The sequence below is a fragment of the Anopheles coluzzii genome, chromosome 3 (genome assembly GCF_943734685.1).
Source record: "Anopheles coluzzii chromosome 3, AcolN3, whole genome shotgun sequence".
In the NCBI taxonomy this organism is placed as follows: domain Eukaryota; kingdom Metazoa; phylum Arthropoda; class Insecta; order Diptera; family Culicidae; genus Anopheles; species Anopheles coluzzii.
Genome location: NC_064671.1, coordinates 10966606 through 10992748, shown reverse-complemented (window position 1 = coordinate 10992748; position 26143 = coordinate 10966606). Strand labels below are relative to the sequence as shown.

The window sequence follows — 26143 nt, the reverse complement described above, 5'->3', positions numbered from 1 at the left end:
TGGCCGCACCAAAAGATCTTCTATATTTGGGATCTTTTCATTCAGACCATGGTATAGCTCCCATATCTTCTCTTTCGTCTCGTCCTTTCCCTTCGACAAACACACACACACACACACACACACACACACACATAAAACGCTCTCGCACGAAGAGAGGTCAAGGTCACTGCAGGTCGATCACCTTTTTCGTCTAACAACAGTCGACAGAGGGAGCGGTGTAGTGTGACAGTAGAATATTTCTGCTATTTCGTGCTACATTTTTCCTTCAACACGACCAAACTTCCATCCTAAACTCCCACCACGTGCGGAATAAGAGGCAGACAAAGATATTATTTGAAGAATGATTAGTTAGCATCTACAACAACAAAAAAGGCAGGAACCTATTATATTTAACACATTAAACAACATAAGTTATGGGTCTGAAGTGAGTTCGTGTGAAAAAGTTGAAAAAGATGGTTACACTACACATACACAATTACATTTTGTCATTTGAGGTCATTTTGTCATTCGTCAAATTGGATTGTAGTAAGCACGCGCAATAAACACCAAACACATACACACAAACGCACTTAGTCTTTGGTTGGTGTGATGGGCCATTTCGGAGAGGTAAGGGACCATCATCATCGCCATCAGCATGAAACCCAGGCTGGTTGGTTAGGGGTTGAAATCGTTAAAATGGAGAGGAAATGAGCTTTGAAGCTGTCGTAACAAATAGACGCTCAAGGCGGAAAGTACCATTTCCTTCTCTTTGGATCTTTAATGAGTGCCCCCCAAGCCATCAACCAGGGAACAACGACCATCTTCTTCCTTTGATTTTTGAATGTGCAAATAAATATATTTAAAAAAAAACTTGAATCAATACTTTTATCTTTCTTAGCAATCCAATGTACATAATTATATTGAATTCTGTAACGTTATAATTATAAGTTGTATGTAATAGTTCTAACAAAATTTCCATGTCTATGGATTCAATAGTTTGATTTCAAGCAAAAGATCCAATTTGCAACATAAGTTTGTTCAACTTTCCGGCAACAATTTGACCAAGCTAAGAAATAAAAAACAATTCATCGTCCTCTTCCTCCTGGCCATCGTTTTGTGCCATTGCCGACTATTTGAGGTTTTATTGCTGGTCGACCAACTAGAGCAACACGAGCACACAACACTCGAGCACCCGCAAAACATGCGAGAGAAGAAAGGCGTAAATCATTTATCTCGAAAAAGACCACACTAATACACGGACAGAGGCTCTCTCTCCTCCATTTGTCACAACGGCAGCAACAACTACAACATGAAAAAAAAAACGCAAGCATTCAAATGGTGGTGCAAAATGACGCGAACACGACAATAAAACTACGCGCGCGGTGTGTCACAACCCACGGACGGGGCGCGGACGACGACCCTAACAGGGGGGGAAAGATAGGAAGAGGAGAAGCAATTGGTTTCGTAATCACCATTTAGTTCTCATTAGGACGTGTGTGCGCACGGCAGCGGGTTTGATGATGGTGGTGGTGGTGGTCCCAGTCTCATACCGTCCACCCTCCCTCAATGATTATCGATTTGAAAGCATCAAATCAAAGCGCAAGAATGAAAATGGAAACGACCGATTTGATGATAAAGAAAGAAAGAGAGGAGATGATTGTATGGTGCCTTTTACGAACAGATATTTAATTTCCGTATGTAGAGACACAAACACACACACACAGGGACAATCAATTAAAGAAATTGTGCACAAAGAAAAGAGGACACACGGCGAGAGTAGTGCTGTTGTGATACGAAAGATGTGTATCGATCCAGACGGGTGGACACACAACAACAGGCAGCAGCAAAGGAATTCTCGGACCGAAGCATATTGAACAACCTTTTTCCATCCGGTTTTAGCTGGCCTTACGCTTCGGTTGGAAGCAAAGTCCGAAGACCGGCAGAAGAGGGAGAGATATGCACGTCATAATAAACACATATCATCACATCATGCGAGAGTCAGGGTGGGGAAAGAGTGATTGAGGCGATCGAATCGAAGCGCCGGGTTGTGAGACGTTTTGTGCAAGCAAACACAAAACAAAATGGCCGCTTTGTCAAATAGAGAGGAAGAAGATACAATTCACCACTCACCACACACCTCTAACTAAGCGCAGTGTGTGCCTCAAGGGGGTTGGGAGGTAAAAAAGAAAAGAAATGAAAACACACTAGAGCAAACCAATCCGTAATTTCTCACCGCTAGGTTAGCAATACCCCTTCCCTTCCTTCCGATGCGGGCAGACCAGATGTAGTCGTAAACACAGTACAGCAGCAGCAGGCAGTTATGACCACAGTCGGACCCAATTTCCTACGCTTTTCTGGTGCTGGTGCTCCCTCAAACTCAAAAACTGGCCCCGCTCGTAAAGGGGGTTCCGCTTCCATAAGAGTGTGTGTGTGTTAGGATTGTGCAGAAAAAAAATGCAAAGAAGCATACCTACGGAAGCGCTGAGCAGTAAAAGCGTATACACCGCCATACTGCTGCGCCTGTAGCCACAATCTCACAAATTCGCGAACAGCGAACCAGCGAATGATTGTGTCGAGGGTCGTTTATTAGTTTGTGCGCGGGGTGTTTAGGGAGGTATTATTACATCGACGTCTTATCTCGTGTCTACCCTGCCCTATTGCACCAATACCATCATCATTCAGTGTGACAGAACGAACAGTGCTGGTCCAACAAGCAAAGGTTGCACACAAAGGGGACATCCGTCATCAACCAAATGAGACACACATCACAAAACATTCCGTTTTAACAATGTACTTTAAAATCTGATTTACAAAACATTAGAACTACTTCTCAACAGCACAATCTATTTCATTTCATCTATTTCATGGTTTAGATGCCAAATAAAATCTATTTGTGGATACACACTGTACTCTCCGCTATCAGAGCTTGTGTGCTTACTTACACGCTCCCCCGTGAATGTGTGTACGTGTGCAAATGCAAATATGAAACCAATTCATTGTTTACGCAAGAGTCTATGATCAAAGCTGGACGATATATTTCGAACATTCCTCTTGGCACGGAATGGGCGCACGTGACCCAAGAGAGACGGCGCATTAAAATTCAACACACAAGACGTGACACACAAGACTAACAAACTATTAGCAATAACAGTTGAGAACTATATCAAACGTTCTGAGTCATAAGATTACAAAAGAACGTTGTGTTTGTTTGAGCTTCAAAGTTCTACTTTAATCACCGTTCTATACAAATCGTCCATGGAGCATAGGTCTGTCAAATATAGCATCTATCTTAAACAAATATTGAAGCCGGATTGAGTCATGTTGTCGCTACAATAAACCTTACTCATGTTTGTACAAATAACAGCACATTTGCTTACCCAGTTGAACTTTGAACTAGTGTTGCGTGAAGTTGGGAAAAATTTGGAATAACCTCCGATCATACTCTGAACAGCATTATGCAGAGCCGTTCGGAGTCGTCCAGAGTCGTCCAGAGTCGTCCAGAGTCGTCCATAGTCGTCCAGAGTCGCCCAGAGTCATCAAGGAGAATCGTTCAAGGCGTTCGGAATCAGAGTCGGCCATAGTCGTTCGGAGTCAGAGTCGTCCAGAATCGTTCGGAGTCGTCCACAGTCGTCCAAAGTCGTTCGGAGTCAGAGTCGGCCATACTCGTTCGGAATCAGAGTCGTCCAGAGTCGTCTGGAATCACCCTAGAGTCGTTCGGAGTCGTCCGGAGTCATCAAGGAGAGTCGTTCAAGGCGTTCGGAGTCAGAGTAGTCCATAGTCGTTCGGAATCAGAGTCGTCAAGAGTCGTCCAGAGTCGTCCGGAGTCGTCCAAAGCCGTCCGGAGTCGTCTGGGGTCGTTTAGAGTCGTCCAGAGTCGTCCGGAGTTACCCAGGGTCGTCCAGAGTCATCCAGTGTCATCCAGAGTCGTCCAGAGTCGTCCGGAGTTGGCGTTCAAAGCACCGGACGGCTTCGGACGACTCCAATTCCGGCTACGGGCAGAACTAATGGTTCTGATTTTGCCGTAGTTGGAATCGGACTAACAATAGCCGGAGTCGAATCGGAGTCGTGGGTGCACTCCAAAGAGCACATTACTGCTTTGATCCTATCGTTCTACAACATTACTTCGTTTAGAGAAGCACATACCAGCACATACCGACTGGATACGAAAGCTTATCTCCACAGCGAATGTACCCGACGAGACTATCGATTCATCCAATTATCTCTTTCAACCCACACATACTACAGCCAACACTGATACAACCACACATCGAAAGCGCGCACCACCGGAACGCGAATTCTTATACTCATTTGCAGACGGACAGGAAAGGACAAATTCTACAAAATGTGTATGACATTTCAGAGGCATGCTTTACATTTTTGCACACACACACGTTCACAACGCATCCCGAGGTGAAGGATAGTTTTCCATTAGTGGAAGCTCTTCTCTGACTCATCGTTCTAATTACACATTAGACGTCCTTTCGGAGCTGAAAAACTGCGTCATACACACACACATGAGTTTGGGCGGCTCTATATTTTGCTGCTTTCTCTCCCCCCTTTGCCACCACTGAACCGGACACAAACCATTGGAGTAGTCTAAGCAGCAGCTACACAACAACACAGTTGCCACACACAGCAAATCGATTTTTCGCCAACGATTGAACTAAAAGGCCCCCAACAACAACACACACGGGTGAAATACATACTTTTTTTCACTTCAATCTGATCATACTCTCACGCTTTCTCTCTCGCTCTCCCTTATGTATGAATAAGTCCAAGTTCCACGCGCCGCTCTTTGCAACATTCCGGTTCCAACCGCCGTGTCTAGGTACTTGTGTGATGTGGGTGTCTTCTCCATATTGAATTGTCGAATGATTTCACCCCCAAAAATTGATTGCGTTTACACGAAAGTAGAAAGACAATCTTTGTGTGTTGTCGGGTAACACACTCTCTCTCTCTCTCTCTCGCTTACTCGCTCTCTTACCGGCGACAGGGGAGATTGATGTGGCGTCTACTTGTGGATCTCATGTACAATTTTGCATCAAACGTCAAAAAATGTGTATGACACAAACCAAAAATGTTGCAAACGAGAGCGGCACTGATTCGGTTTATGATTGTGGATGTGCGCCAAAAGAGAAAACACACGTCTGCAACCGTAAATGCAATGTTTTTTTTTCAATTTCTCTGCCAGGTGCCAAATTAAATGCACAAGCTCCATTTGCAAAATCAGCGAATGACTCTTCCACCCTTATCATTGCTGCTACCCCTCTCCTCCCATTGTTCAAAGTGCATTGAAAAATTGATTCCGAAAGAAACGGGGGGGGGGGGGGGAATTGCTTTTAGGCGTCATACGATATGCACATAGCAACATGACGTACCACCAGATAATGACCGATGAAATGCTCATATGGGGAATGCTTATATTCTACTTCATAGATCTTTAACTCGTGTGGCTCATCTAAAAACCAAAGATAAGTGACAAAAAGTACCTTACAGCCTATGTATTTTTAATCTTAAATAGAATTGTGATGTACACCACATGCAAAACATACCATTTATCCTTGAAGCTATACACCATTTTCGCGCCACGTCGTTCTACCGGTTTTTAAGAACAAGATTTTAGACGTCGAAATTGAGATAATTCACCCGAAAATCCGTCCAAATATCGTCATCATCATCAGCAACATCGAAAGAAAACGCACTTTAACGCACACATACAACGCGCGCACACGCCGACCCTACAAATGTGTATGCAATTCAGATGGGAACAAAACACACCACCACTACTATTGCACGGGAATCCGGTGTGGCAAGGCAGAAAGCAAAAAAAAACTATTCGTCAATTCATTTCGAAGGTTTTGCTAGTGTTATAGGGCGATTGGGAACGGAAGATCAGCACCCTTTACACATTGGCTTGGAAGGTTTTATTGCGCACACACACATACACACATAAACACATAAAGAAGCAAGTCGAGTCAGTTGCATTAATTCCACACATCAAATCAAAACCAATTCCATACACAGCAGCAATCATGGATATTGACTTGCGTTCTACGCTCTAGATTTGCTACCTCGATAACACGCAACACCAATACTACACATTTCGATATTGGGGAAAAAAATAGCACATCAAGTTGATTTTAAATGGCATACCATCAATACAGACTCTAACTAGAATATAACACACACGAGAAGAGCATGTAAAGAGAACAATCCACACAGGGCCGCTGTCGCTACGGTCTACACTCTACACACGTAAATGAACTTATTTAGCTTTTGCTTTCAACGAAGGTGTGATTACACGACTACAACCGTGTATGCTCTGCTTGCTTGCTTACCGTTCCCCACCACATCCATCCATATCGTTGTCGGCAGCAGCGTCAAAAGTAGTACGAGCACTTGGCGAAAAAAGAGTGTAATCCTCATCTCACGCACATACATACACACACACAATTACCTGAAGGAAAATTCACAAATGACCATCGTTTTTCGATCGACAGGGCAAATTTCTCCCACACTTGACAAACCAATTTTTCCACGATTAATTAAAATTAAAAAAAAAAACTTGTGGATGAGCAGAATGACTTTTTTTTTGAGGAACATTCATCAAAACCAGCACTACCAAAATTAAAAGCAGCACTATAATAATTTTCTCCAAAAACACTCCTTCACAGCAGAACACTATTCTTTTCTTGATTATCGAACGAACCAACAAAAAAAAACTTTACTAGTTGTCAAAGCACCATGAGATTTTTAACGAAAAACACACACACAAACACGTAAACACGCCACCTTGTGTTAATAGAAACTGAGAATAAATTGCTTTCAGACCTCCAGAAGAAACCAACCAACCAACCATTCCACCCTCCTTAAAGAGAGCATAAAACTGTCATCCCCCTTCGCAACCAACGGCACACACTACTATCTTACAAAAATAAGAAGAAGGCACGGCGGTCATGGTGGTGGCAGTTTGAGGAGGCACTGCGTTTTCTACTGCGACGCCATTATCGTTGCCCACCGATTGTTTTGTCATTTCACGTTAGTCAGTCCCACATAGGGACACACACAACATATCTTGTCCCTGTTTTCTGTGTGGTTTGCAAACGCCACCATGTCGTCACGGGCAAGTACATTGAACATTTGATTGTGTTAAAGGTAGAAAAACACACTAATCACCTTCGTTTCGTTTAAAGAACCACCAGCTCTACACCGGAATGTTGCTGCTGCTACCACACTTTACAATGCTGGTAAAACACACCACACACAGCAAAAACGGCCCATTTCGGCGGGGGCTGCTGTGCGATTATTCGTTTCCGCGACTTTTTTTCTCTCGCATGCGTCTGTCAAACCCGTTTGCAAAGGACTAAACTCTGCCCTTCGTGGCTGGTACGCGTACAACACACGACAGCCGACGACGATGGCAGCAGCAGCAGCAGCAGCGACGAGCACAGAATCGCCATCTCTTTTCATCTCGCTGTTGTGCGCTTGTGACTCACACAATCGTAGCAAGCGAGCTCATACACACACGCGCACACGCCGTTGAAAAAGAGCTGGAATCCATCCCCGCGTACGGTAGTGGTAGTGTGGACGCGTTCGGTCGCGATGTTGTTTCACTAACACCACGTAAACATTGCGCGCCCAGCTTCATGCCCATCGCCCGTCCGTTCCCTCTTCATTTCCCCCATCTGCTTCTATCATTCTGACAATTACACAGAAGTCGAGCAATAAAAATCTCGATCTAGAGTATGATTTTACGCATCTTAACTCCTAAATTTTAGTAAGCTCGATATTTTACCTCTATTTGCAGCATTTACATTACCATTCTTGAAGCCGGTACAACAAATCATCAAAAACCTGCCGCTCGTCATAGCGACGTGGACACGCACACACACACAGCAACAGCACACCGTACGTAAGCGTCACCTTTGGCGCGTGCCAGTGTGTGCGTGATATCGGTGTTTTTTCTTATACCTTTGCATCTCCCTCCCGCCTGTAGCGTGAGAGCGAAAGAGAGTTTGACCGAAACGATGCTACAACCACACACATACACCCTCTTTGCTGTCACTGTGCATTGCACTAACACACATGCGCAGGAATTACATACCGACCGACCGACCATTCACCCGTCGGCCGCCGGTATCTTCTTATTGACCCGGCGGCGGCGGCGGCGGCTGGCTGGCTGTGTGTTGTGTGTACACAAGATCAGCATAGATTTCCTGCTTCCCCCACCCATCTACCACCTCCTCCTTTCCATGCCCTTTCCGTCCAATATTCAAATGCTTCTTTCTTTAGCTGCTTCTTTTACGCCCGCAACGCCACTTTGCGGAGAGCTACAATTTTCAGCACCCGTCGCCGTCGTTGCCGTTGTCTCTTACATTTGCCTTTTTCTTCAAGGGTGAGAACACGCACACACTCTTACACACACACGCTACATTACAGGAAACCCATCCGCGAAAGGTGGTGTGGTGGCAGCATAAGGGGAGGTGGTCATGCAGACCGTAATTAGAGAATTGGAATAAGTGCTTTCGGGGCTTGGTGTACTCCACCATCGATTGGCAAACGGGTAGTCGTCGTCGTCGTCGTCGCTGGGGGAACAACTAAGTAGAGAGAGAGAGAGACCAAGCAAAAGAGAAAGAGAGAATCCGCTCCCGTAGCAATAGTGTGGCCCTCTCTCAGGGCATTTCTTCTCCTTCCCAGCAGAGATCATTATACCCAAAACGGTTCATTTTAACTCATCCATACCAACCACCAGTATCTCTTTAAAAGGGAAACGTGTATCGAGATTTGCTCCTGCACACACGGGCACATACAACACACATCCCACCTGGAACCAATCGATACCAGTTCTGATGACATCTGCCAAAGCAGGCCGGCAGGCAGGCTGGGGGCGCGCTTCTTCCGTCTATAATGCCAGCAGAAGAATCTTTTCTTTGCTGACACTTGGAATACATCTGGAAAAAGAATAGCACCAGCCAGACGACACACCACCTTCGTTCGCCACACCATAATCACCTTCGCCTCTCTCTCTTTCTATCTCTCGCGTCAGTAGCAATTATTCAAACTTCTGTGTTGTTTTGCGCCTACGGCACATACACATCGATTCATGGCAGCCAACATAACAGAGCAGAGCAGGCGAGCAGGAATAAAGAATAGCCAATCGCAGCGGCGGCAGCGGCTAAACTCTCGCCCACTGCGGTTTGGCACCGCCGTTAACTGTCACCGTGTTGCAGCAACAGCAGGCCGTATACAGCAGCGGCCGGGGTAAGCGAAAGAAGCAGCTTAAAAACACACGCGCGCAGATGGCCTTGCATTTTGTGCTCGCGCCCCTGCTGCCAATCGGCCATCTTTGTTTCGTGCTAAAGGTACAAGACAGAGAGCGATTTTTGGATTTGCTCGTCCCAACAGCAGGTCAATTATAAACGATACTTGAAAAATGTACGCCAGCCGGGGTTCACGAATGCCATGTTCTGAAATTGTATGTCTTAGTTTTGCTTGGAATCATCATCGTATGACGACAATTTCAGTTTGAACTGTTGTAAGTGTACAATTATTTCAACGACCATATCATGTAGAAAACATCGGTTCCGCTCCATTAAGCGCACAAATCATCGAAGGTTCTGCCAGTTTCCGGTATTGTTTGACTCGTCGGTGGTTAAGGTTGAGCACGCCGTGATGTCATATGACCGAAGCATCGATATCAACGGTTACATTCTGATTCATAGCTGCAGCATTCCTTCATTCCCAACATAATCTCCTATCACTATTAAGTTCTTGATACAACCGACGATCTGAGGACGGTTTTCATATACTTGAATGCAACAGATCTACCTCTACTTGAGGAAGAGTTCTACACCTGCACGTACTAATCGCTGGTTGACATGTTGAAAGATTATCTGAAATTATGGGAGAATTCAGAGATATAAATATGGCTATAGAGATACTGGAAAACCTGATATTATGTAGCAAAAATATCAAAATGTTTCTTTGAAAAATGGCATGCCGAGTGGTAATGCCTATCCTGTTCCTTGATGTATTTTTTGCAAAGCAAAAAAATCATATTTAATTACTCTATAAAAATACAGCAAGAATATGCTCGAAACAGGAACGAAAGTCAGAACAGCGAGCAGAGACCCGTCAATTACACACCACACAGGAAGCATCTAGAACAAGTAGTTCCATGAGGTATCTCTGTATGCTTCTCCTTCATCTCGCAAACACGTCGCAACAGTCACATTTCCCTCCTGCCCTCCCCGTACAGAGAACAGCTTGACCTGGCCGTGCGAGGGAGCCGCCGGTTAAAGCCAGCAAAGTACAAGTAGAGAACAGCCTGAAAGACGAAGCTGAAGGGATCATGTTGCAGAGAGCAGCAGCAACGCCAAACGGCACACAGCACAGGAGCGAACACGAATATCGGAGCGCGAGAACGTGGAGACACATCATACGCCAGAAATGGGCAGCAAAGGAAATTCGTACACCGCCGCCGCCGCCGCCGCCAACGGACGGATGGATGATGTGTGCATAAACATGAGCGTAAACGAGAGATAAAACAAACTCGCGAGTGCTCGGGCAATAGCTGCTGCCAACCTAGGAAAGGATGACGCCTATCTAAAGAACCACCAGCAGCAGCAGCAATAACGAAGGTAAGAGAGAATGAATCGAACGGAAACACACACAGACGGCAAACATGTCCACAGCACAGGTCGCGTAGCCGAAGCTAAAACCATCGATTTCGTCGTCGACGTCGTCGTCGTCGTGGTCGACACACGGCGCAGCACACCTCCCAAAATCGAACAAATAATAATTTACCATATCTCGGCCATTAATGAAAGGCCTGTAAATGTATTCTGCTGCAGAGGACGGCAGGCAAAGGTAGGAACATTCGAGTGGATGGAATATTAATTATTTCCCATGTAGCATCTATAAATCAAATTGATGTTTATACGAGCCATTCTGTGCCTTTATAATCATTATTTTATGAAAATCCTGTGATTGTTATTTTAGTAACACAATGTACAATGTACTACTACTACGACGAATACTGTCATTGGCATAAATAAATATCAAAGCCATAAAAAAATACTTCTACGAATATTTGAAATTAGCTTACCTTTAGAGCATGTATTTTGAATATCAATCGAGCAGCTACTCGAATTAACGAACGCGATCGAAACACCGATCAGCATCATCTTGAGAGTCCCCCACAGACAGCACTCATGGGCCCGGTAATAATTCGAGCTCGTTACACGCACGTACTAATTCACTCTTCTTATAGCATCAACAAAAAAAAGTCGAGACGTGGCCAGAGCACGGCACGTCGGGGAGAGTACACAACACCGAAAATGCGAAATCATCATATACACGGGGTATAGCACGGGGAGCTGGTTGAGTTTGAAACGAGAAATGAGGTCCACCACACCGGGATTGGGCCGTCGATATCTGGGGGAGGCCCAGGGAACGGCAGCAGCCACCAACGCTCGCTAGAGGAGCTAGTGTCCACTTCCCACCGTCAGCGAGACATGTCATTTGATTTTGTCACTCTCGACCGCGTTTGGGCCTATTGCTACGCTCGTGCAAATATGGAGATGTCTCGTGTCGGGCGTCACCGTCGTCTTTGGTTCCTACACCACACCACTGCTACACACACACGCCCAGCGCAAGCGAAACAGCCAGTGCAACCACACACAAAAACCCTTTTTATTACGCTATTTCGACTTCACTCGAAAACGGTTGGCGCAGTAGTTGACAGCAGCACAATTGATCATTGATTTAACGCGCGCGCTCCGCTCTCGTTTTCTCTTTTGATATTCATCTCTTCTCCTGTTCCCGAGGCCGTTCTTCTTCGCCATCGTCATCATCGTCGTCGTCGTCGAATTACTCCACTTTTCTCCCCCCTCCCTTTTGCTTGCATGCTCTGTTACGTTGTCAACGACCCAAGCAGGTTTATAATTACACAATCAGTCTTTAAATTCTCATTTTAATCCCAACCCGTGCGTTAAAAATCATCAATCAACATACCAAAATTTCCAAGCAAAATGAATACAGCCACGAACGCACCATTTCACCTTTTATTCAATCTACAGCACCAACTAACAAGCGACAAGAGGTGCTTGAACATGTGGAAATGGTTGTACATCATCATCACCAAGATGAAGCGGTGTGTACCAAACCACACTATTAAATTAGCAACACTTTAAACTAACAAGCCTCACTTTACAGCCAATCGAGTTTTGTTCCCTCTCTTTCTGTCTCTCTCCATCTCATCCAGCACCCGCTTTCATTTCGTATTCAGAAGACGATAATGAACAATAAAAAGTAAAGAAAGAAACAAGAAACCGGTATGCGCTAGGAAACCTCGAAGCGTGCCGATACATACACGCAGGTGGAACACGGAGCAGCGCGCATCTAGTGATAGGAGTGGGAAAGATAGGCCAACAACACGAGTGAGAAAGGGGTCTAAAAATGTCCCACCTTAATCGATGTAAAATTTAATATTAAAGCAGCAGAGTGTTTGAAGTATTTGTTGCCTTTAAAAGATTCAAAACAGAAAATCAACTTTAAAACATTATGGCTCGTGTATTGTTCTGCACACAGACGCATTGTGTGTGTGTGTGTGTTTGTCTTCTTTGCTCTTCCTTCTTTGCTGGCTGTACACCACACAAGCATTTGATTCGCTTGTCCGCCACAACGCGTCGCCACCGAATAGCAAGCCACACACACCGGTAAACAGAAGGTAAAAGGAATATGTGTTTGAGCTCGTGTGTGTGTGTGTGTATTTGTGAGCGTTGTATGAGGGAGCAAGATAGATGAGTGAATGAGATCGACCATGGATGAAAAGAAATCGAACAAATGCCAAACGTGAGAGACACGTGAGATAGATAAGACTTCATCTCATTGCATCTCATTCAACACGATGATGAGAAGTGAATATCCTCACCGTACAGATGTGAGACAGGATTAGGACATTCGAGCTACACAAAATCGATCAAAGGCCCACACAAAAAATGATAATCATGTGTCAACACACATGGCTTATAATTGATATTTTTAAATAATTGATAAACATTTGTTTAACACAGCATGCAAACCTGAGCTCCTTAATCTTGAAAGCCAATACATTTTTAAGGTCCAACCTTCATTATGATTAAGTACAATAAAATGCATAATTGTATCAAAAAGCTACCAAACTATTCAACCAACAATCATGTAAAATTAGTTAAATTTCAGGTGCTCACAAATAAAAGAAACAGTTTAGGTATGCCAAAAACAATCGTCGTTATAATAAACAAAAAACTCATTCTTTTTTTTTAAATGCAAACCATCGATGAAAACAAACATCGATTCGAGCAGTTTCAATCATTGCCATTAATCGTCGGTCGAAAACGACAGCAGCTCTCGTTTGTGTTTTGCGACTAGCGCGCGCACGAGACGCACAATCGATGCCCCGTTTCGCTCTTGCTCACACCACACTCTTTTCTCACCACAGCGCCCCATTCTTGCTTCCCACACTAAACACACACACACACACACACACACCCGGCCTGACACACAGCAGTACCACCTTCGAAATGCACACACACCTTTAGGATTCTTCTGCATTTTTGTTTGTTCGCTCGCCTCTTCTTTGCATCTCTCACGCGCGCATTCGATGCTTTCTTTCGCGTGTGTCTTTTATGCCCCCCTCTTCCATTCTTTCGCCTTCCACCACACCCCCTCCCCAATACATGTACGTGTGTTGAAGAGTTCGGGGGTTCCATCGTGTGTACTACATCGCTTTCCGGTTCAGCCGCGCCACAGCTTGTACCATTTTTTTCTTTATTTTCGCGATGCGGGTGCGGGACAGCCAACCAGTGAAAGAGAAGGTCCGCAAGCAAAAAGTAGCAGAAGCAAGGGGGATATGGGCGGAGGGTGTTGGCGACCCTTTTTAGAGCATTAACGCAACCATCACCACCAGCACTACTACCACCACCACCACACCATGACCACACTGTTAATTGCAATTGAAGCAAAACACTCATTCCGCGCACACGATCGAACTGATGCGGAAAATCCACCATCTTTGATAGCCAACATACACCCCCCCATCATTGTCGTTGCGAGGTTGTTAATTTTGAATGTTGGAGAAAAAAAAGATCGATTGACCGGGGGCAGCGATTGGGTGCAAAGGTTGCTTCGATTATCAATCACCGTTTTGATGTGAATTTTGAATAATTTTAAATACAATAAGATTAAACATTTCTCACACAGGATAAGGTGGATGCAATTAGAAAATGGATTAGCAATGCATTGCAGTTATCATAACTCCAAATAAGGCATTTTTTCGTAATCGTCGTCGTTTGTAAGTAAAATTTTACTTAGTTCCCTCATAATGCTTCCGGGAGATTCAGCATATTAACGCAAACACACAAACATACACCTATACGCGTATACCAGACCAGCCCCTTTTCTGAACGCTACACGATTGTATTTTCTTTACAAAGAGAGGAAAAAATCACAAATCCATGAATAAAATGAATTAAAAAAAGCTGTTTAAAAGGCTCTCACACACAACGAAACTACAAATCAAAGCACACTCTGGGGCCAATTCAATTCACTAGATGACGATGATGATATGACGACACGACAGACGGCCAAAGTTGGTGAGGAGAAAAGGAACGTTTTCTTTTGCGTCTTCTTATTCTAGCACACAATCCGTAATCTTGCTACCTCGGTTCTTCGCTCCACACACATAGTCATCACTACACACACACACACGCACGCGGATTTTACGGACGGGACAATCTCGACGCGTCTTGTAAGCGCAAAGAAAATTAAGCGAACAAGCGAACAATTACAAGCACGACATCTTTTCTGCATATGCACACACACACACACACACATACACATTTTGGCCCATGTACGGTGAACGAGGCCCACACATAGAGGGCGTTGCGAACTGGCCAACTACAATATCAAAAATCACACACCCCTTCTCACTGCGCGCACCAGAGCGTATGTAAAAACAAAAAAAAAACTATCCACAAAAAACGAAAAACGGAAGCAATTTCCATACCCGCACAGTGTTTTCAGGGAAAACTTTACTACACAAAACACGCACATACACACGTTGTCCCTATTTCGTTCGACATCGATCCAAAACAATGGCACGCGACATTTCTTCGGTGGAAGATTGGGCCGGGTTGGCAAAAAAATCACACCGCACGCACTTTCACGATACAAAAGGGGAAGAAGAAATGCACGATATTGTGCAGGAAAAACACACACACACACGCGGTATTCCACCAGCAACGGGGGGAGGGAAATCACGCGCGCCGGCTTCCAATTTCTTAAAGGCACACACGAAGCACACGCACCTCCGCAAAAAAGACGATCCTCACCCATTAAAAAACACCTCCATTTTGTTTCTTCTCATCGATACGATTTTTATCTGGCCGTTCGCTCTCTTTCTTTCTCGCTCTTTTCTTGGCGTGCGCTCGCTTGCTGCTCACACTTTGCTGTTTGCACGGTGGCGGCGCTGCTGCTGCTGCTGCTCTCGCTCTCGCCTACTTGTGTGAGTTGTGATTGTGTGTTGTACGCTGCTGCTGCTTCTCTCTTTCGCACTGCGTCCCGAAAGTATGTGCTTGTGCTGGCGTGTGTGTGTGTGCGTATTCAAGTTTTCTACTCTTCTACCTCTTCTTCAACGCCACGAATGAAAAAAAGCCAGGCTTCCTTTTTTCGCTTCATTTGCCGATGTCAAGAGTTTGAAATCTAATTAGAATATCGAAATTGATCACTTTTAGCTGCACACCACACAACTAATGTACACACAGTCGCTACACAATTACACTGCATGAAAATTCACATCCAGATCTTTTTTCACTACCCCCCTAGCGCTGCGATGTACGAATGCCCACTTCTCTCTTCTTTTTCCCCCACACAGCACACACTTCACTTCATTTCACTCCTAGAACTTACCCCAAAAGTTATGCTGATGGGCGATGGCGGCGGCGGCGGCGGCTAGGCTGTAAGTTCGTAAATTGTTCGCCGCGCACGCACACGCAAAAAACTAAAAACGAAAAGTGTTCCACTGCTGGTTCCCTCTGTTCCACGCACAATGAAACGATGAAACTTTTGTGCAGAAAGTAGTCACTTCTGCCCCGTGTGTGTGTCACCGACACGGAGAGCGCGTTCACCTCGACCGGAGCGTGAACCGACTAGTGAAGAATGATGATGTGTGCGTCGCGAAAACGGGCTCGATGCCTGCTGCTGCTGCTGCTGCTGCTTCACTGTGCGCTTCGATGAGCGTGTGTGCGCGCATGTCCCAGAAGCCACACGCACACACGCTCAACCGCGAATCGGATCGAACGAAGTATCGAAGCAGCCGGTGTGTAAACGGAGCCCGCTGTGCAAATTGAATATGCCGTTGAATGTGTGCATTTCGCGTGTTATTTCATTTATTTTACTTTTTTTTTCTTAATGTTTAGCCATCTTTTTCGGCGGACGCTTGGTTTCAGCATCCGCATCGCCATCCTCGTCCGTTTCATCGTGATCGTCCATGTTGATATCGTTCTCGTGCTCCGCGTCGCCGTTCTCATCGTCGCTGATGTCTTCCTCCAGCTCGGAGTCAGAATAATCATCACTATCGTCACGGTTAGGTTCGCGGCGCGCAATCACCACACCCGCCTTGCCTAATCTGCGGCCCTCGGCCGACAGCAGTGTCCGGTTCGGGACACCGCGGATCGCTTCCTTTGACTTCTCTTCCGTCAGCCCAAAAATCAGTCCCCTGGAAAGGCGTACAGTGAATTAGTTCCATTTTCGGATATGATAAAGATGCACAAACCCCAACCAACCAAGCTTGCTACTTACAGATTTGCTATATCGTACGGACTTCTCAGCTGGAACGGATTGGTAGCGCCGCTGGAGATGATTACGTTCCGCGACTTGCCCGTCATATGGTACCGGTGGGCGCGGGTGATAGTTTGCTTTCGATCCGCCGGCGTTACAATGGCCGGACTGTACTTTATCTCGAACGCGATGTTCCGATCGACCGCGAGGTAGTAAAAGTTGCGGGTCGTGCGCAGGTGAATCGATGCCTGGTTGTACGTTATAATATCACATGTCATCGTTTGGCAGGCGTACTGATAGCTCGTGTCCGAGATGGGCAGTGCAGCAATCAGGTTGTAGCAGCGAATATTGTTCGATCGATTCAGTAGCAGCGAAACGGTCGCATCGCCGAACACGACGGTCAACCGGTTGAGCAGACGAATCTGTCCGCCGAATGCGGCCTGACGGAAAAATGCACAGCGAAATTCATTAATTAGGCGAGTATGATGTTGAAGCTTTATCTTACCTTTAGTTCCTTGAGGCAAAACGGCTTCGGAACAACGTCCTGATTGTTTACGGCACTCTTGGTAACATCCACTACTTGCTCGATCGCCACATTGCTATATCCTACTGCAAAGTTTTAGTCGATGTTAGAGCAACTGATTTTTGCATTTGTTTTCTATACATACACTCTATCGCTTCCTGAATGATTGGTTTAAGGTCCTCTATTCGGGTCGCTGGAATACACAGATCGGAAAAGCCGGTAAAGTTATTCATCCTGCCCGGGTGTGGATTGGATCGTTCTGCGCCCGTCCGTTCTGTATGTAAACAACACACTTTTGATGGGCGCACGTGGGACCTGCTAGCTGCTCGAATGTCATTCCGAATCAAGCAGTGTAGGTCGCGGGCAGTGTTCGAGCAGCTGGTATAATGTTTGAATTTTCATCATTGTTTTCCGTTGGATTCAATTTTTCAAGTGATCGGGTCGAAGATTGTTCTGATTCTGATTGATACGAGTACAGATATGATTTTTATACACAAACCTCAAAAAAGCTTCCTCGGTGTTACAAAAATTTAGCCTATTAAATCGACTAAAAATAAATAAACTAATAAATAAAATAAATAAAGCACCATACCATCTCTCCCAAAGCACACACCGAACGATCGAACAAAGAGAACGGGAAACTAACGCTCGCTCAAACAGAATGGCGATCAGCTTGGGTTAACATTCACACGTCATGAATCGGAGCCGGTTTATTAAAACAATATTATCTACATTTACAACACGTATTTGGCAACGGGAGCAGTCGACAGATACTTGTTGTATCCCAGACCGTATCCTCCATAGTTTCACAGTCCATTATCGACGACTTTGGTGGCGACGACGGGAGCGACCAGCTTGTTGTATCCCAGACCGTATCCGCTGCTCAGAACTGGAGCGACCAGCTTGTTGTATCCCAGATCGTAGCTGTTATCAACGACCTTGGTGGCCAGCACTGGAGCAACCGACGGGTATTCGACCACTTTCTTCACGGCCGGATAGGAACCGTACAACGATGATGGGTAGGAGTACTTGTCCAACGCTGCTGGGAGACCGTACGACGAGCCATAGACCACCTTCGACACCGGAAGTCCATAGCCGTAGTCGTGCTGGTAGGACAGGACATCATCGTATGGCAGGTAGGACGCCTCCGAGGCAGCGACGAACGCCACAGCCATGATTGCAATGAAGAACTGGAATGAGATAGAAGAACTGAATGAGGATGGATGTTTCTAAAGGAATTTCCCTAGAAGCCTACCTTCATTTTAGTTGGTTTGGTTGGATGTTGTTTTGATAGAAGAGCTGTACGAATACTGATACCAAAAACACAATCGAACGCATCATTTATAGTGTTTTATACCGGAAGTCCAAAACGAAAGGAAAACTCCGTCGTCAAGGTCCAACAGAAGGCCGGAAAAGCGTCGCGTTTGGCTCGTTATAAAAGCAGACGATCATTGGCACAAACGATCACAGTTCACTTGCAACGTTTTCGCGATCATATCCAATCGATCAACGCACTCAACTGTGACCATGAAGGTGGATTCAATCGATCAATTCGGTCAACATTTGGTTGGTACTGATAAGTTATCATTGATTTTATTTTTCCTTCCAGGGATTCATCGCGATCGCTGTGTTGGCTCTGGCCACCGTCTCCCAGGGATCGTATCTGCCAGCGGTGCAGTCGGTCCTTCCGTACGCCTACAGCTCTGGCCTCCATGGCCTGGGTGCCTATGATGGTCTGGGTCATTACTCGTCGCTCGGTGGACTGGGATACTCGTCCGTGCTGGACCATGGCCTCTCATACCCGTACTCGGCCGCTGTTCCGTACTCTGTCTACAACAACGGTCTGTATGGCGGATACTACGGTGCCAAGTACGCCCCAACAGTGGTCCAGGCCAACGTGAACACTCTGAAGACGGTCAGCCCGCTGGGTCTGTATGGAGGATACGGTGTGGAGCACGGATACGGTCTCGGTCACGGATACGGCTACGGATACAACAACTACCTCCCAGTCCAGGGTCATGCTGCGAAGTACGTTGCTGCCAACCCGGGAGCCGTCCATGTGGCTCCTCTGCCAGGCCATCTGGTCAACCAGAAGTCGATTGTGGCGTAAATGACTGTGATCGCGAGTAAATGTATGTGGAATTGTAAATAAATGGAACATATTAATCAAAATTTGTTTGACTGTATAATCCTTTCAATTCAATCGTTGGACGGTTTGGAGTCATGGAATCGTTACTTTGAAAATGGAATTGGATCAATTTCGACTTCAGCTTCTAAATTCTGGACGAATATGAACGATTCCAAACGAATCGTGACAAAGCTGGCCAGTTTGAGAACATTCGGAGTGAATATGAATGCTTTTCTGTATACCAAAATGAGTTTGAATTCATGTTCAAAACATCAAATGAAAGTGAGGCTGACATAACAGGAGGAAAACGATATGTGCAGTGGTCAGCCGTTCCGATTCGTGAACTTACTGTGACAGTAATGCTACCACCAGTCAACGTCAATGGGGATGACAGTATGTCACGCGAGTTAAGATCCTGGAAGGATAAGAATAATTATAAGGTCCGACGGAAAAGGTTCGCATTCTTTAGTATTTATCTAAAAGCAAGTAAATGCAAACAAAAATACCGTAGATCACACATACTCGTTTAGACTTTTTCGAAACAGGAATAATCATCCGCATTCATACAGATCATCAAAAATCGTCTGAGTTAACCGGAACCGGTTTAGATTTTTTCGGAACAGTGGAGTGAAATTCGGTTTTTATTCAAAAAAGTAAATGGATGTTCTGACAGTGAGGGATTTCGAGTGTCGGAGGCCTTAAACGGTGAGGCCCACTTTACATTATGAGAGGGAGGAGGGGTAATGACACCTGGTCAGTTGAATTTCGTTTCTGTCGAGGGAGTGTTAAGGGTTCATCAGTCACGGGAACCCAACAATACATCGTCCCCGGGGTCCACTCGCTAATACAATGCCGTACTCTACCATCTGTTATAAATGGACTAAAGATTCACGAATCTCAAAAATCGCTGGAGCTTTAAGCGACCCCTTAGTCGGCCCACCGTTACATCATCCACTGGGTTCAGAGTAAATGTTTTCAGCAATAAAATAATACAATACAAGGAAATTTAAAAACGTGACAAATTTTGATTAAGATGTTCCTTTTATTTACAATTTCGTACACATTTGCTCGAGATCACACTCATTTACGCCACAATCGACTTCTGGTTGACGAGATGGCCTGGTAGAGGAGCCACATGGACGGCTCCCGGGTTGGCAGCAACGTACTTCGCAGCATGACCCTGGGCTGGTAGGTAGTTGTTGTATCCGTAGCCGTATCCGTGGCCGAGTCCGTATCCGTGCTCCACACCGTATCCTCCATACAGACCCAGCGGGCTGACCGTCTTCAGAGTGTTCACGTTGTCCTGAGCCACATGAACGGCTCCCGGATTGGCAGCAACGTACTTCGCAGCATGACCCTGGACTGGGAGGTAGTTGTTGTATCCGTAGTCGTATCCATGGCCGAGTCCGTATCCGTGCTCCACACCGTATCCTCCATACAGACCCAGCGGGCTGACCGTCTTCAGAGTGTTCACGTTGGCCTGGACCACAGTTGATGCGTACTTGGCACCGTAGTATCCTCCATACAGACCGTTGTTGTAGACAGAGTACGGAAGAGCGGCCGAGTACGGGTAGGAGAGGCCATGGTCCAGTACGGATGAGTATCCCAGTCCACCGAGCGACGAGTAATGACCCAGACCATCATAGGCACCCACGCCATGGAGTCCAGAGCTGTAGGCGTACGGAAGGACCGACTGCACCGCTGGCAGATACGATCCTTGGGAGATGGTGGCCAGAGCCAACACAGCGATCGCGATGAATCCCTAGAAGGAAGAATAGAATCAATGATAACTTATCAGTATCATCAAATGTTGAATGATTTGATCGATTGAACCCACCTTCATGGTCACAGTTGAGTGCGTTGATCGATTGGATATGATCGCGAAAACGTTGCAAGTGAACTGTGATCGTTTGTCCCAATGATCGTCTGCTTTTATAACGAGCCAAACGCGACGCTTTTCCGGCCTTCTGTTGGACCTTGACGACGGAGTTTTCCTTTCGTTTTGGACTTCCGGTATAAAACACTATAAATGATGCGTTCGATTGTGTTTTTGGTATCAGTATTCGTACAGCTCTTCTATCAACACAACACTTCCAACCAAACCAACTAAAATGAAGGTAGGCTTCTAGGGAAATTCCTTTAGAAACATCCATCCTCATTCAATTATTCTATCTCATTCCAGTTCTTCATTGCAATCATGGCTGTGGCGTTCGTCGCTGCCTCGGAGGCGTCCTACCTGCCATACGATGATGTCCTGTCCTACCAGCACGGCTACGGCTATGGACTTCCGGTGTCGAAGGTGGTCTATGGCTCGTCGTACGGTCTCCCAGCAGCGGTGGACAAGTACTCCTACCCATCATCGTTGTACGGTTCCTATCCGGCCGTGAAGAAAGTGGTCGAATACCCGTCGGTTGCTCCAGTGCTGGCCACCAAGGTCGTTGATAACAGCTACGATCTGGGATACAACAAGCTGGTCGCTCCAGTGCTGAGCAGCGGATACGGTCTGGGATACAACAAGCTGGTCAGCGGATACGGTCTGGGATACAACAAGCTGGTCGCTCCCGTCGTCGCCACCAATGTCGTCGATAATGGACTGTGGAACTATGGAGGATACGGTCTGGGATACAATAATTATCTGTCGACTGCTCCCGTTGCCAAATACGTGTTGTAAATGTAGATAATATTGTTTTAATAAACCGGCTCCGATTCATGACGTGTGAATGTTAACCCAAGCTGATCGCCATTCTGTTTGAGCGAGCGTTAGTTTCCCGTTCTCTTTGTTCGATCGTTCGTTGTGTGCTTTGGAAGGGGCGGTATGGTATTGTTTGTGGCGATTTTGGGGATGGCATTTTTTGTTGTACTTTGGAAACTACATTCATGTTTGTGTTTCCTTCTACTGGTATAAAAGGCGTCTCTGTACTCGTATCAATCAGAATCAGAACGATCTTCGACTCGATCGCATACCAGCATCCAATTCAAACCTCCATCCAGCAATCATGAAGGTAATTCAAAGGCTTTCTCATCTCCATCAAGTGTCCTCAAGTAAACGCTCCTGTTTTCTGGTTCTTTTTCTTATCAGTGCATCGCAGCTGTAGTCATGGTGGCTCTGGCCGTCGTCGCTGAGTGCGGCCTCATTCCGGCTCCGGTGGTCTACTCTGCTCCCCAGACGACTGTCGTCCAGCAGAATGTAGCTCCGAAGTACATGGTTCCGGCCCCTCTCGCGTACGCCGCTCCCGCTTACTCCTATGCCGCTCCGTCCTACTCCTATGCTGCTCAAACCGTCTCCCATGCCGACCCAGCCGTCTCGTATGCCCGTGTCGCCTCAGTGCTCCAGTCGACTATTCCGCGCCATCGTTCTACGCTGATTCGGATGTGGTGGAAGCTGCTCCAGTGGCCGTAGCTCCTGCTGCCACCGTCGTCGCTCAGCCCGCCGTGGCTGTTGTCGCCCAGAAGGATGCTCGCTATGTTGCTGCCAATCGTGGCGCCGTCCACGAGGCTCCTCTAGTCGGACATGCCGTCAACCAGCAGTCCCTGAACCTTGAAGCTGCACCAGGAATGACAGTGACGGTGAATAATTATGTACACATTCGTAAGTGACTTGAAAAACCCTGTAATGTACAAGACCAATGAGCCAGTGGCGGATTAAGGGTATCGGGGGCCCTAGGCGGTAAGACGAGTTGAGGCCCCCTGTAAATGGTAAATGGTGTTCGGGGGGGTACAATTGATTGAACATGGTACTGTCGTCAACTCGTACGACTTAACAACATGCCCGTGATGGGTTCAAGCCCCAAATGGACCGTACCCTCATACGTAGGTCTGAGTATCCTGCAATGCGTACATCAATTAGTCACTGAAAGCTAAGCTCACTAGTGGGTAGACAGGCCTCGATCGACAACGGTTAGTGTCCCAAAGCAGAATGAGTAGAAGACAATTCATATTTTGAGTTGAATGTTCAATTTATTTACAATTCCCCATACATTTGATCGAGATCACAGTCATTTACGCAACAATCGACTTCTGGTTGACCAGATGGCCTGGCAGAGGGGCCACATGGACGGCTCCCGGGTTGGCAGCAACGTACTTCGCAGCATGACCCTGGACTGGGAGGTAGTTGTTGTATCCGTAGCCGTATCCGTGACCGAGACCGTATCCGTGCTCCACACCGTATCCTCCATACAGACCCAGCGGGCTGACCGTCTTCAGAGTGTTTACGTTGGCCTGGACCACAGTTGGGGCGTACTTGGCGCCGTAGTATCCTCCATACAGACCCAGCGGGCTGACCGTCTTCAGAGTGTTCACGTTGGCCTGGACCACAGTCGGAGTGTACTTGGCGCCGTAGTATCCTCCATACACACCGTTGTTGTAGACAGAGTACGGAAGAGCAGTTGAGTACGGGTAGGAGAGGCCATGGTCCAGCACGGACGAGTAACCCAGTCCACCAAGCGACGAGTAATGGCCCAGACCATCATAGGCACCCACGCCATGAAGGCCAGAGCTGTAGGCGTACGGAAGGACCGACTGCACCGCTGGCAGATATGATCCCTGAGAGACGGTGGCCAGAGCCAACACAGCGATCGCGACGAATCCCTAGAAGGAAGAATAAAATCAGTGATAACTTATCAGTACCAACCAAATGTTGACCGAATTGATCGATTGAACCCACCTTCATGGTCACAGTTGAGTGCGTTGATCGATTGGATATGATCGCGAAAACGTTGCAAGTGAACTGTGATCGTTTGTCCCAATGATCGTCTGCTTTTATAACGAGCCAAACGCGACGCTTTTCCGGCCTTCTGTTGGACCTTGACGACGGAGTTTTCCTTTCGTTTTGGACTTCCGGTAGAAGGCGCTATAAATGATGCGTTCGATTGTGTTTTTGGTATCAGTGTTCGTCCAGCTCTTCTATCAACACAACATCCAACCAATCAACCAAAATGAAGGTAAGCTTCGTCGGAAATCTCGATACAAACATCCCTGTTCATCCAATTCTTCTCATTCCAGTTCTTCATTGCAATCATGGCTGTGGCGTTCGTCGCTGCCTCGGAGGCGTCCTACCTGCCATACGATGATGTCCTGTCCTACCAGCACGGCTACGGCTATGGACTTCCGGTGTCGAAGGTGGTCTATGGCTCGTCGTACGGTCTCCCAGCAGCGGTGGACAAGTACTCCTACCCATCATCGTTGTACGGTTCCTATCCGGCCGTGAAGAAAGTGGTCGAATACCCGTCGGTTGCTCCAGTGCTGGCCACCAAGGTCGTTGATAACAGCTACGATCTGGGATACAACAAGCTGGTCGCTCCAGTGCTGAGCAGCGGATACGGTCTGGGATACAACAAGCTGGTCGCTCCCGTCGTCGCCACCAAAGTCGTCGATAATGGACTGTGGAACTATGGAGGATACGGTCTGGGATACAACAAGTATCTGTCGACTGCTCCCGTTGCCAAATACGTGTTGTAAATGTAGATAATATTGTTTTAATAAACCGGCTCCGATTCATGACGTGTGAATGTTAACCCAAGCTGATCGCCATTCTGTTTGAGCGAGCGTTAGTTTCCCGTTCTCTTTGTTCGATCGTTCGTTGTGTGCTTTGGAAGGGATGGTATGGTTGTTTGGGGTGATTTTGGGGTTTGCGTTTTTTGTTGTACTTTGGAAACTACATTCATGTTTGTGTTTCCTTCTACTGGTATAAAAGGCGTCTCTGTACTCGTATCAATCAGAATCAGAACGATCTTCGTCTCGATCGCATACCAGCATCCAACTCAAACCCCTAACCAGCAATCATGAAGGTAATTCAAAGGCTTTCTCATCTCCATCAAGTGTCCTCAAGTAAACGCTCCTGTATTCTGGTTCTTTTTCTTATCAGTGCATCGCAGCTGTAGTCATGGTGGCTCTGGCCGTCGTCGCTGAGTGCGGCCTCATTCCGGCTCCGGTGGTGTACTCTGCTCCCCAGACGACTGTAGTCCAGCAGAATGTGGCTCCGAAGTACGTGGTTTCGGCCCCTCTCGCGTACACCGCTCCCGCTTACTCCTATGCCGCTCCGTCCTACTCCTATGCTGCGCAAACCGTCTCCCATGCCGTCCCAGCCGTCTCGTATGCCAGTGTCGCCTCAGTAGCTCCAGTCGCCTACTCCGCGCCATCGTTCTACGCTGATCGGATGTGGTGGAAGCTGCTCCAGTGGCCGTAGCTCCTGCTGCCACCGTCGTCGCCCAGCCCGCCGTGGCTGTTGACGCCCAGAAGGAGGCTCGCTATGTCGCTGCCAACCGTGGCGCCGTCCACGAGGCTCCTCTGGCCGGACATGCCGTCAATCAGCAGTCCCTGAACCTCGAAGCTGCACCAGGAATGACGTCGACGGTGAATAATTATGTACACATTCGTAAGTGACTTGAAAAACCCTGTAATGTACAAGACCAATGAGCCAGTGGCGGATTAAGGGTATCGGGGGCCCTAGGCGGTAAGACGAGTTGAGGCCCCCTGTAAATGGTAAATGGTGTTCGGGGGAGTACAATTGATTGAACATGGTACTGTCGTCAACTCGTACGACTTAACAACATGCCCGTGATGGGTTCAAGCCCCAAATGGACCGTACCCTCATACGTAGGTCTGAGTATCCTGCAATGCGTACATCAATTAGTCACTGAAAGCTAAGCTCACTAGTGGGTAGACAGGCCTCGATCGACAACGGTTAGTGTCCC

The 26143-nt window shown here is 46.7% G+C and overlaps 8 protein-coding genes and 1 pseudogene across 13 annotated transcripts in view; 4 read left to right on the top strand and 5 right to left on the bottom strand.

The window, feature by feature from the left end:
• The window catches only part of LOC120954594 (uncharacterized), a 62698-nt gene extending 46500 nt beyond the window's left edge, over positions 1 to 16198 (bottom strand). For 5 of the 6 annotated variants that reach the window (XM_040374669.2, XM_049608154.1, XM_049608157.1 and 2 more), the window contains exon 1: positions 15931 to 16198. The gene's annotated coding sequence lies outside the window, so the exon portion shown is untranslated. Of the gene's footprint in view, positions 1 to 7155; positions 7629 to 15930 lie in introns of those variants that run through there. The other variant, XM_049608153.1, reaches the window with a different exon arrangement.
• A 230-nt stretch (positions 16199 to 16428) lies between these two features.
• LOC120954595 (ribonuclease P protein subunit p30) lies at positions 16429 to 17556 on the bottom strand. Its single transcript, XM_040374671.2, has 4 exons — positions 17469 to 17556; positions 17306 to 17409; positions 16822 to 17240; positions 16429 to 16738 (listed from the first exon to the last, which is right to left on the bottom strand). Exons 1-4 carry the CDS (start codon positions 17554 to 17556, stop codon positions 16429 to 16431), a joined length of 921 nt encoding a protein of 306 aa, XP_040230605.2.
• Positions 17557 to 17996: 440 nt separating this feature from the next.
• Positions 17997 to 18632, bottom strand: LOC125907211 (uncharacterized). Its single transcript, XM_049608193.1, has 2 exons — positions 18579 to 18632; positions 17997 to 18513 (listed from the first exon to the last, which is right to left on the bottom strand). Exons 1-2 carry the CDS (start codon positions 18582 to 18584, stop codon positions 18130 to 18132), a joined length of 390 nt encoding a protein of 129 aa, XP_049464150.1. The 5' UTR covers positions 18585 to 18632; the 3' UTR covers positions 17997 to 18129.
• A 123-nt stretch (positions 18633 to 18755) lies between these two features.
• LOC120957158 (glycine-rich protein-like) lies at positions 18756 to 19466 on the top strand. Its single transcript, XM_049608187.1, has 2 exons — positions 18756 to 18856; positions 18933 to 19466. The coding sequence occupies exons 1-2, from the start codon at positions 18851 to 18853 to the stop codon at positions 19431 to 19433; spliced, it is 507 nt and encodes a 168-aa protein (XP_049464144.1). The 5' UTR covers positions 18756 to 18850; the 3' UTR covers positions 19434 to 19466.
• A 1069-nt stretch (positions 19467 to 20535) lies between these two features.
• LOC120954588 (prisilkin-39-like) lies at positions 20536 to 21380 on the bottom strand. Its single transcript, XM_049610727.1, has 2 exons — positions 21289 to 21380; positions 20536 to 21213 (listed from the first exon to the last, which is right to left on the bottom strand). Exons 1-2 carry the CDS (start codon positions 21292 to 21294, stop codon positions 20536 to 20538), a joined length of 684 nt encoding a protein of 227 aa, XP_049466684.1. The 5' UTR covers positions 21295 to 21380.
• A 132-nt stretch (positions 21381 to 21512) lies between these two features.
• Positions 21513 to 22183, top strand: LOC120954590 (uncharacterized). The gene is made up of 2 exons (XM_040374663.2): positions 21513 to 21568; positions 21634 to 22183. The coding sequence occupies exons 1-2, from the start codon at positions 21563 to 21565 to the stop codon at positions 22120 to 22122; spliced, it is 495 nt and encodes a 164-aa protein (XP_040230597.2). The 5' UTR covers positions 21513 to 21562; the 3' UTR covers positions 22123 to 22183.
• An 87-nt stretch (positions 22184 to 22270) lies between these two features.
• LOC120954586 (cuticle protein 38-like) lies at positions 22271 to 26084 on the top strand (annotated as a pseudogene).
• LOC125907206 (uncharacterized) lies at positions 23389 to 24260 on the bottom strand. Its single transcript, XM_049608183.1, has 2 exons — positions 24115 to 24260; positions 23389 to 24038 (listed from the first exon to the last, which is right to left on the bottom strand). The coding sequence occupies exons 1-2, from the start codon at positions 24118 to 24120 to the stop codon at positions 23451 to 23453; spliced, it is 594 nt and encodes a 197-aa protein (XP_049464140.1). The 5' UTR covers positions 24121 to 24260; the 3' UTR covers positions 23389 to 23450.
• LOC120957159 (uncharacterized) lies at positions 24367 to 24969 on the top strand. The gene is made up of 2 exons (XM_040379210.2): positions 24367 to 24391; positions 24453 to 24969. Exons 1-2 carry the CDS (start codon positions 24386 to 24388, stop codon positions 24906 to 24908), a joined length of 462 nt encoding a protein of 153 aa, XP_040235144.1. The 5' UTR covers positions 24367 to 24385; the 3' UTR covers positions 24909 to 24969.
• Positions 26085 to 26143: the final 59 nt, after the last annotated feature.